This window comes from Phaseolus vulgaris, chromosome 6 (assembly GCF_000499845.2).
Source record: "Phaseolus vulgaris cultivar G19833 chromosome 6, P. vulgaris v2.0, whole genome shotgun sequence".
Lineage (NCBI taxonomy): Eukaryota > Viridiplantae > Streptophyta > Magnoliopsida > Fabales > Fabaceae > Phaseolus > Phaseolus vulgaris.
Genome location: NC_023754.2, coordinates 25083644 through 25095164, shown reverse-complemented (window position 1 = coordinate 25095164; position 11521 = coordinate 25083644). Strand labels below are relative to the sequence as shown.

The window sequence follows — 11521 nt, the reverse complement described above, 5'->3', positions numbered from 1 at the left end:
ATTACTTTTTTATATTCAAATTAGTTTTTATTTTAGATAAATATTTCAAAATAATAAATATTTTTAAATTAAATTATAAAGATCACATTATTAAATAATGTCTTATAAAACTTTTATATTAAAGAAAAATAAATAAAATATTTTAATAAAATGCAGCATAATATTTTTCAAAATAATACGCAATCCAACAAATATAATATCGTGTCCCCATTTAAATACATTATAAATATTTTTAATACGAAGAACTTTAGTCATTCAATTTTATACTAAATGAATATTTTTAAATTTATAGATTATAGTTAGATTAATAACAGTAATTTATATTGTACATAAAATTCATTTAAAATGTTGCTATTTTATCAAAAATATTAAAGTTTAATTTAATCATAAAGGTCAAAATAATAAATTCAGAGGGATACATTGTTATGAAGATTAAGCATTTATAAATAAAGATATAAAATGAGAAAAACAAATTAACTATAAACAAATTAATTATGTAGGACCTAAAATTATACAGTTTTAATATATTTGTTACATAAGTTTTTTTTACAGCATCGTTACTCTTTACAATTTTTTTAAAAAATGCTTTTATAATTTTACAAAGTAAGATTTAATTTTTTTTTCGTCTTTAAAATATTAATATATAAAATACATATTTGTTTATCACTCTTACTTAAAAGTTAAAATAACCTGAAATAGTTGATAATAATAGTTGATAATAATAAAATCTCCTGAATATGTTAATTATATTAGACATGTTATATTCTCCCTAATTGGTACAAAAAGGAGTTAGCCTGTAGTTATTAATTGAAAAATATCTGTAGTAAAAAACAAATGAAATAAAACAGCTAAAGATGTGAACTCCTTCATTCCAAATAACTGAAATTATATTGAAATTACTATCCCTATAGATTTAATACAGCTTTAACATGCTTTTACGGATAAATTGCAAAAAATGAAAATACTGTATTAAATATTAAATTTGTTTATTTATAAAATTAAATTAAAGGGGATATGATCGAGTGAGTGAGAGAGAGTGAAACGATACTTGTATTATAAAAAAATTCTTCAAATACATTAATATTTTCATTAATTATCTTGTGCAGTATAGATGAAGTATATGATATAATTATTTAATTTTGTTGTAAGTTTAGAGAAGGACGATGAGATATAAGAGACGTGTGATACCGTAGCAGGTTTTAGCGGTCATGTCAAATGGGCCAGGGCCCATTTGGGTTAGGCACTTGCTTTGAGGCTTTGAATTTGCCAAGAGAAAATTGAAAGTGAGCCACTCGTTAAGCTATCGTTTTCTGATCATGTGTGAATATAAAAAATGATACTTAAATGGCATCGTCACGACTCTAGAATCTCCCTTTTTTTGTTGCTTCTCCAGCTTAAAGAGAGGTTTTTGTTTCTCTTCAGAGTTTCGACATTTTGTCACGTTCTCGTTTCTATTTTATTTTGCATTTATTTCCCCTTATTCACACACTATCTTATGCACGTCTTTCTGCTTTAGCATCCATACATTTATAATCAATAAAGAAGGCTAAGACCATTATTTTTAAGATTTTTTAACACTTTATGTTATATTTTTTAAAAAATATTATTAAAAAAGAAAAAAATATTTAAAACATTAAAAATATTTTCATTTTTATTTATAAGATTCTTCTAACTAATTCATTTGTTTCGGAAAAATAATTAACTTAATTAAAACAATAAATTCCTCGGTAATTTAATTGCGATTTTAAATTTATCCGTATCCAGACTACTTAAGTGAAGTTTTGATATAAATGGAATTTAATGTCATTCATTTAAAATCTTTATTAATTTTGTTTATTAAAAATATGCGCATTTTAGAAAAAAATTAATATACCATTCATATACAAAGGAGACTTATTAAAAATAAAAATATTCTTATAAATATAGACACATAATATAATTTTTCACAAATCCTATCTCTACCTTAGACGAAGTTATCAGATGAAAAATAAAACTCAGAGATACACAAATATATTTTGAATAATATATCTTTAAATTATAATAACATATAAAATAGCTTTAAAGTAAAAATAATATAATTAAAATAATATTTAATTATTTAATTATTTAATTATTTAATTATTAAAGTGAAATATGTATATAAATAAAAAATTAAGTTATTCAGGTTTTATTTTATTAAAAACATCATCTCTTTGGAAAAAAAAAATCTCTATTTTCTCTCTATATTTCTAATATCATCTTTCAAACTATTTTCAATCGCATGTTACCTTGAACTTATGATAGTGAGTAGAATAAAACTATTTCATCAAATTTTGATTATAGTAAGTTTACTTTTTTTTCTTTAAATTAGTTTTAAGTTTTCTTATTTATCTAAATATATTTTATTTGGATGTGATAGTAGGACTTTTGAGATTTAGTAAGTTAAATGTTAATTTGATGTAAATTTTTTTAATATGTTTTAACTCTAAAATGAATCATTAAAATATAAATATTAAAATATAAATATTGATGAACAATGATGGTTGGAATTTGAATGAGGAAGAAAAAAAATTATCATATTCTCAAATTTATTTTCGTTCAAACAATACCCAAACAAAAATAACTTAAAATTTGATGTGTTTGTGAATTTATTTTTGGTCAATCAAGAAAAATATTATAAATTATTATTATTATTATTATTATTATTATTATTATCACTTTTATATATATTGTCTTCAGCATAATGATTATATTACAACAACAATGATCACGTCAGTATATCAATTACTAACACTTTTCACAATGGTTATCAAAACTTTGTCACCCCTTTCATCAAAATTATCCTAATATAACATATACTGCTCTATAGCACCATAGCTATGAAAGTCACCACTTATGTGCTATTCAGAATTATTGATTAAATCTATAAAATTATAATTTAACTAGCAATTTTATTTTTACATTACCTTTTAAGTAGACGTCTTACTTTTTTTCGATAAAAGGTAAACATATATATAATCTCAATGGTATACTAATATTAAAATACTGAAAAACAATATTATTACTGTCCTTAGATGCTTGGAGGCAGAAGATTTGTTTCTGAAGAGTCAAAGGATGGCGTGATTGGTTGGACTCCATTTACTTACTGACCAACACCAATCATTGATTAAAATTGCATCAGGAATATACAATCTTATCATCATTCAAATTAACAATCATTCTATTATTTAAATCAATTTTCAAACACCTTAATCTTCTCCAATAGTTTTTATTCTAAATTTTAAGAAATTAAATATTGCTTTAATCACGGTGGATGATTATGATGATGATGACCACAACATGGCTACTTTAATTTTGGTCTCTGAATTCTGATCAGAATCTTCAGACAATAATTGCTCTGACCTGAAGGTACTAGTCCCACAATACCAAACCACACCTCTCTTTGTTAAATTTTCTTCTCTCTTCACTTGCATGTTTTCTTTTTCAAGTCACCTTATTCTGTTATTCATACTTCATCCTATCTTCAAAACTGCTGATGCATAAAGCTTTCTGTATGATTAGTTATTTTATGGTTAAGTGGCTCAACAGATTAAGTCTTCCACATCCAATTGCATCTTAATTTACTATTTTTTCCACAAACTTTTAAAATAAAAGGATACTTTTAATTAGAAAGAATACAGAGAAAATAAAAAATAGTGTTCAAGCTAAATCATCCCTAAACTTTTCATTCCTCCCCACCAAATTACAAATTTATCAACAAAACCCAGAATGGGAATAAATGAATTGAGAATTATCTAAGCTTTTAAATATTATTATCTTTGATGGGTTGATAGAATTATTTTTACATATATTTTTTCTAAAATCAAGTTAATGTTCTGATAATATTTTTGTTGAAGTTTTATGAAAGTAGTATGACGATATATGTAATATTTATTAAATATTTAGATGTCAGGAATAAAACTATAATTTTCTTTATATTATAAATTAGAATACATAATTTACAGAATGAGACTCTAACTTCTTTGACATTTTTTTTGTTAAACATTCTCAATATGTTATCTCTATCAGTCATCTCATACTACCATAATTCAACACTTTAAAATGAATTTAACTTACATTTTGAATTATTCATTATTATAAAGATCAAAATATAATTTACAAAATTCAGAAATATTTATTTACTATGTGTAACATCATGGGTTGAGCTCGATAATGTATATTAATAGGTCATAGGTAGATATTAATGTTGTATGAATGAAAATGAAAGGATCCTGAATAATCAGTCTTTATTACTTAATTAAGTCAATTATAAGACCAGATACAAGGAGAAAGAGGAGAGCACTATCCTGTATAAGGAAAAGTAAACAACTGACAAATAGACACACAAGAAGTACTTTTAATTCATATTTACACTATACTCATTATATTTTATACTCTTACTGACTTGAGCGTCAAAGGATTTTTTGCAGGTAGAGCCCCTCGAAATTTAACTGACATCAACTACACGTTTTAGGTTTGAGATCGTCAATACCCTTGTTTAGAACATTTGGCGCCCACTGTGGGGTTAGGTAAATTTTTTCCTACCTCCACAATAAATTGAAAATTTTCCTTTATTCCATAAGGATAATTGTCCCGCTTTCTAAATTTTATTTTATATTTTACTATCTTCATGATAACAGTTAAGGATGACCCTTTGGTTAAATTTTGTAAAAAAATAGTCATATTTGAAGCATTCATATCACTTTGGTCATTAATAAAATTTATTTTCATGGAGTCCCTTATGTTATTATAAGGATAGTCCGACTTACATTTGATATATAATTGTATCGAATGAATGTGTTTATATTTTAAAATATTAAGAATTATTTTAATTAAATGAAATATTATTTTGATAATAATTTATAAAGCATCTTATTTTACTTATTACTTTGATTAAAACAATTTAAGTACTAATTTAATAATTAAAAAAGAAAATTAATTTGATTCCATATTAATAAATTGGAAAAATATTAATTTAATTTAATATATAAATTTGTAAGATTCTGTTACCAATAATATAGTGATTAATCTACGTTTTTATTACAATTAATTAAATATTTATAAAAATTTTGTTGATTTGTGAAATATTATTACTCATTATATTTTATACGTTATAAATATTTTGTCATATCAACATCAACTACAGGTTATAGATTTGAGATTGTTATAGATTTGAGATTGTGAATATTATTGTACAAAACAGTATTCATAATAATTTATTGAATTATATTTGTTAAAGATTTATTTTTAGTTTTTAATTATATGAATTAAGCATTTATTGAATGCAATGCATAAACTAACATGTTAGTAACCTAATAAAATTTAATCACAAATTTTAAATTTGTATTTATGATCAAAATATTTATAAAATATAAACTTTATTTTGTTCATTTTAATAATAATTTACACAAGATATTTTATAAAAAAATTAAAATTTAATCTCAATTAAACACTTTTTTAACTATCTTATTTAATATTCTTTAAATAGTGTAAAGTAAAGTATGTAGTTTATTGGGATAAACTATACTTAATTGAGAGAGATGGATGGATTATTTTGATTTTTAAATGCATGTAGGGCATATTTTATAGCTTAAGTTGTAACATTGGTGCAACTAAATAATGAGGTTGAGCAGGCGTTACAGCATCTTCAAACCTAATGTTGGTTTAGGTGACATTTGGTGCAGTTAAGGATCCCCGATATTGGATAGGAATAAACAATTTCAGTTATATTTCGCTTCTCTAAACTATGTAGTAATCGTTAAGAACATTACAATGTTTTGATGAATCTAGCATTAAAAAAACTCTATACGTATATTAATTATAGGCCTAATTAAGTTGGGTTCATTAATTTGTATTGCGTGTGACGCTAGTTTAACAAAACTTTATCAAGCAATTAAAATATTTTTTTAATTAAGCAAACTTATTTCTTAGACTTTCTTGTTCTTTAAGTTATTATTTTCATCCAAATTTATCATGGGTTCATGATTAATTTAAGATACGGGTAATTAGCTTAAGACATTTAGAAATTATTTAACTTTAGTTGAAATTCAGGGTGTTCAGTTAGTAGGTTTCAAAAAGTAATTTACGGATAAATATTAATTAATTTTGAAAATTAAAAGACTAAAGTTCCGTAATAAACTTTATATTGTTTTTTTATATGTAGTATAATTTTTAATTGGAATTAAAGTTTTACTTCAACAATTAATAGTAGCTTTTTAATGTCCATTCTTGTCACATGATTTTTAGAGGAAACTTTAATCTTAGTTAAAGACTAGTATAAAAAAAGACGGGTAATATTCAATTATAGTGCCGGCTTCAATGGCTTTTGACTTTAAGAGCAAGTTCGGCCAACGGATCAGTGACGCGTGTTGAAATAAATTTAGAAGTAGTATACACACTATATTATAACTTGAAAAACAAACTAAAAAAATATAAAGGTAAATAAGATTATTGATATGATATGATACAAAATTGTAACGTGTTATATAAAAATAAGTAAAACAACTTTGTATTATATAGCATTAAAAAGAAATTGGTATGATAAGCATAGTCTAAGAAAGTGAAGTGTCTTGCGAAAAATTGAAAATAAAGAAAAAAAAAAAAAAGGAATTATTGCGTGACACGGTGACTGCGTTGGTGAAACTGGGAGAGTATAAAGGAGGGTCACACTCTGTAAAGGGAAGCACGTTCCTTCTCTTGCTGCTTCTATTTTGTCCTTGCTTACTTCATTTCATTTCAAACGACCAACACTATTAATTAAACCACGCATTGCATTTCGCAACTATTCCAATTCCCAATTCAACTCTTTCTCTCTGCTTCTTCCCTGTTTCTTTGGCTCTCTCCAATTCACGAGATATCTGCGCCCTAACCTCTCTTCTTCAATGTAATATTACTATTATTCCTCGTCTTTCTAACTCTTCTGTCCTCACTCTGCAAGCTATGAGTCAACTCAGTGTCGTCTTGCAGGAATCGCTACACAGGGAGCCCAGGACCATTCTGGGGTTGTTGAGGGATCAGATGGACGGTGTAGATGCTGGGGCTCCAAGGAGGAGGACTTTCAAGGAACGCTTCGGATTCATAGGCATTGGCTGTTGTGGGGCCACATGGGGCTTCCGTTCTGACGCGTTAACTTTCACCCACGGGGAACAGCAGCAGCAGCAGCAAGCGAACCAGCAGGAAACGGATCCGAGTCGAGGGTCGGGTCCGGAATGCGTGGATCCTGCTGCGACGGGGTCCGGTATGAACCTGGCGGCGGCGCTTGCGGCTGAGCGGCAAATCCGGGGGCCGCAGGAGGATGCGGCGGCAGCGAGGGCACCGGGGACGCCGTGGAGGGTGTCGCTGATGAGGCTGCTGGAGGAGAGCGAAGGAGGGGAGTCGGCGGCGGTGGAGAAGGAAAAAGAGGAGGAGAAGGGTGGTGTTGTGGGGAATGATTCAGTGTGCTGCGTGTGCATGGGGAGGAAGAAAGGCGCGGCGTTCATCCCATGTGGTCACACTTTTTGCAGGGTGTGTTCCAGGGAACTCTGGCTTAATCGAGGGTCTTGTCCCCTCTGCAATCGTTCCATCCTCGAGATTCTCGACATTTTCTAGTATCACTACTCATTCTTCAATACTTCACGCTTTTCTTTTTACTTTTTCTTTTACTCATCCTAAAACCACTTCATCCTTCGCCACGTGTAATACCATTCTATGAATTTCACTGTCTGTTCATGTAAATACTATCACAACATTGCTGTGCTATGCCTATTCACCACACAACCTTCACCAAACCCCGCTTCAGCTGTTTACCTTCTTTTTCTTTCATTTTGTTTTTATATACCACATTTGTCAAAACATAATTCTGTCTTCACTTTTGGTAATATCAATTTTTCAATCTAGTTTTTGAGAATGATGTATTTATAGATACTCTTACGAGATTGATTCCTCAAATATTATTGCCATGGCCTGACACTTTTGACTCGCCGCCAGTCTTTGATTTTTTCACATCTATAATAAATATTTTTAGCCTTTGTTTTTGTATACTTTTGGAAATTAAGGGTGCGTTTGTATTTTGAGATTTTAAATATTTTATAATTTTAAAATATTTATGAAAATATTTTGGAAGTACTTGTCCAACAATTTAGTGTTTCACATGCATGTAATTAAGAGTTTTTATGACCCTCACAACACACATGCGTATATAAATATAAATTAATTATTATGTACAACATTTTCATCTATAAACTTTACGTACAACATTTTTATTTATAAGGTAAAATAATATATATATATATATATATATATATATATATATATATATATATATATCAAAGTCCTATAACTGATTAGATTAGGTTTGGAGACATATTTAACTATAACCGATTAACCGATTAAAATGTGCCTCTACACTGGGGCTTTGGATACATACAAATTTTGATTTTTTTTATTTCTTAGAGATGTGATTAGTCCCAACCCATTCAACCATATGATATGATAGTAAAGTTTTCTCATCCCACAAATTCACACCAACAGGAAACACACGTATCCAAACAAAGGTTTAGAGTGAAAAATTTAACGTGGAAGCAGAAGAACATTCGCTTTAGAAAATTGAAGGTGGAAATTTAAAACAAGCAAAAGTTATTCCAAATTTTAGATTTTAAAAAATATTTTTATTTTGAGTAAACGTTGGTAGAAAAATCTTATTAACATTGAAAGTTTATTCATCAAAATAGGATAATAATAGCTGCCAATTACAAAAAACAAAAGTTGAAGAAATTGAGTACATAGATAGAATTAATTCCATGAAGTTGTAGAAATATGAGAAGTTATTGCTAAAAAGATTAAAGTAAAAGTTGTATTAGTGAAAGGGTCTCCAACAAAGTAAGTAAATAGATTTTAGCTATTAAAAGACATATTTTTGCATGGGATATTTTTTTTTTTCAAAATTACTAAAATGAAGACATTTTTAAAAATTATAGAAATAAGTACAAATAAGTTTTCTTACATCCTGAATCCAGCCCTTGCCAATTCCATTAGCAATGTCTCTGATAATGATGGTATGGTGGCACCAAAACCAACAAGGCATTTCTTCCTGGACCCTATAGTTCCACATATGGATACCATTCTTCTATTCTTCTGCTTCTTTTTCTTTCAATCATCCAAAGTGGTTAGGTGGTATTGGAAAAAAAGATTTAGCCTCAGATGCTGACAGTCACACTCATAGCAGCACACAGCCTGTAGTGCCCACAACCACACTCCTGCAATAAAAATAAAATCATGTCTTAGATGACATAAGCAGAGTATAATATTTTATCCTTAAAAAAATTTAAAACAACAAAAGTCATACGTTATGATCACTACTTAAAAATATAAAATAAAATAACTTAAAATTAAAAGAATTGCATGAAACATGTGATTTTATTAAAAACAAAAGTTGAGCAATCAAAAGATAATTATTATTTTAATTTAAGAATGGCGTTTTAAAATTACGACTTCTTATTTTAAAATTATGCTATTTTTTCAAATATGATTTATTTATTTTTTATAATTTTTAGAAATGTACTCATTTTAATATATTTTAAACAAAATATTTTATTTTCATACAAAAATCAAAAAATTATAATTATTAAATAATATTATAAACTACATATTTGTATAACATTTTTTGATTTTTTAAAATAATTTTTATTTATAATTTTTTTTTTTAAAATCTTAAAGAAAATTAAGAAAAGTCGTCCATATCATTGATAACATTTTGTTGGATTCACACCCAAATCGTCTTCTGCTTGGACGATTTGACTTGTAATTAAAACAACATTACAGATCTATGATTTTTGTGTAAAGAAATTTAATGTGAAAGTGGTATGTTTAATACATGACTTCTCCGTTAATCTTGTTCTGCTTCTTAATTGTAGTTCAACCCCAAGTTTTTGTTCTACCATCTGGTACACCTAGAGTACGATTTATCTATGGGAATAAAAATTTCTTTTCCTCACTTCAGGAATTACCATAACGAATTCCACCATTTATAGAAAAGGCCAGAATATCACCATACTTCAAACACCTACTTTACTTAATCAACGTTTTTCTTTGAAAGAAAACAGCGGACCTTAAGACAGCATTAAGTTTAATTAAGGAAACTTAATTTGATTATTGATCATTACATTTATTTTTTCTTCCTATTTTCATGCTGTAGATTGGCAACCCAAGCAACGTAGAACTTCATAGTTCCCACGATAAAAGATTTAATATACATGAGCTGCTCCAACTTGTTTGGTTCATGGCAATTTTTCCTTTCACCATATCAATTTCAACATCAACATGCACACAATTTATTATTAAAAATGACAAAAATGACGAAAATTACCTTACATAAAATAAAAATTACTTCCAAATGTATTTTTAAATTTGTGTTATGGATTTTTTTACCAGAATTTTTTTTTTAATTTTATTTACTATTCCAGATTTTCAAATCCAGAATAAAGTAATTTTGGAAATTTAAAAAAATCTTAGGGTGCAGATTAAAATTAATTGATATGGTGCAGGAAGAAGTTGCCTTGGTTCATTTGTTCAACCTTAAAATCAATTGGGTCAATCCAATTTACATTCATCAGTGACATATCAAATCTAATAACTGATCAAATGCTACTTTGTTTTACCAAATAAACTTTGACTAATAAAATAAATCCACAAATTTGCCTTATTTCTGAGCCTACTTAGATGCAGTGTAAATTAAATTGGACAGGGTTTGTTCAAATAGCTCCATTGGTTCGGGGCAATTGCTTCCTGCACCATATTATTGCACCCAATCACAGGGGAAATACCGAAAATACCCTTAAGAAAATGGGGTGTATATAAAATTACATTCTGGACCCCTTTTTCCAGAACACAATAATCTCTTTCGGATAACTTTTTCCGGATTTTTATATCCAAAACACAAAAACCTCTTCTGGATTTTTTTTTTCGGAAATGCATTATTTTCAATTCTGGATTTTTATTTCCGGAATAAAGGGTATTTTTGGAATTTTTGAAATTATGTTGGGTGCAGGTTCAAAAGTGTTGGGTGCAGGGAGCATTTGCCTAGGTTCGGCTCAATCGCTCAATTGGAGGGACACATGGATCACAAGAAGGCCCAATATTAACGGATTATAAAATGTTATGGTCCAACCTAATTTTCTTGGATGGGTTTGATATAGGGGAATTACTTCCTGCACCATATAACTGCACCCAATTTTAATATGAAAAGACGAAAATGCTCTTAAATGAATTATGGTATTCTGGAGTAATTTTTTAGAATATGTTTCTTGATTTTTTTTCTTTCAAAACGAATTTTTTGTATTGCGTTTTTTTTTTTTAATCTGGAGTGGGATTTTTATTTCTGAAAGACAATAATATCTTTCGAATCTATTTTTCCAAAATGTATTATTTTTAATTTTGGATTTTTATTTCTAGAACGAAAGGCATTTTCAGAAATTTAAAATTATGTATAGTGCAGATTCAAAAAGATTGGGTGTAGAAAGAATTTACC

The 11521-nt window shown here is 27.7% G+C and overlaps 1 protein-coding gene across 2 annotated transcripts; it reads left to right on the top strand.

The window, feature by feature from the left end:
• The first annotated feature begins 6510 nt into the window (after positions 1-6510).
• LOC137832186 (uncharacterized) lies at positions 6511-7784 on the top strand. 2 transcript variants are annotated; one of them, XM_068640219.1, is made up of 2 exons: positions 6696-6901; positions 6985-7784. In XM_068640219.1, the coding sequence occupies exon 2, from the start codon at positions 7036-7038 to the stop codon at positions 7603-7605; it is 570 nt and encodes a 189-aa protein (XP_068496320.1). In that variant the 5' UTR covers positions 6696-6901; positions 6985-7035; the 3' UTR covers positions 7606-7784. The 2 variants fall into 2 exon arrangements, with proteins under 2 accessions (XP_068496319.1, XP_068496320.1); XM_068640218.1 differs by having other exon boundaries at positions 6511-7784.
• The last annotated feature ends 3737 nt before the right edge of the window (positions 7785-11521 follow it).

Excerpts from the sequence above, each read along its gene's own strand:
- LOC137832186 (XM_068640218.1), top strand. The coding sequence starts at position 6,958 with ATGAGTCAACTCAGTGTCGTCTTGCAGGAATCGCTACACAGGGAGCCC.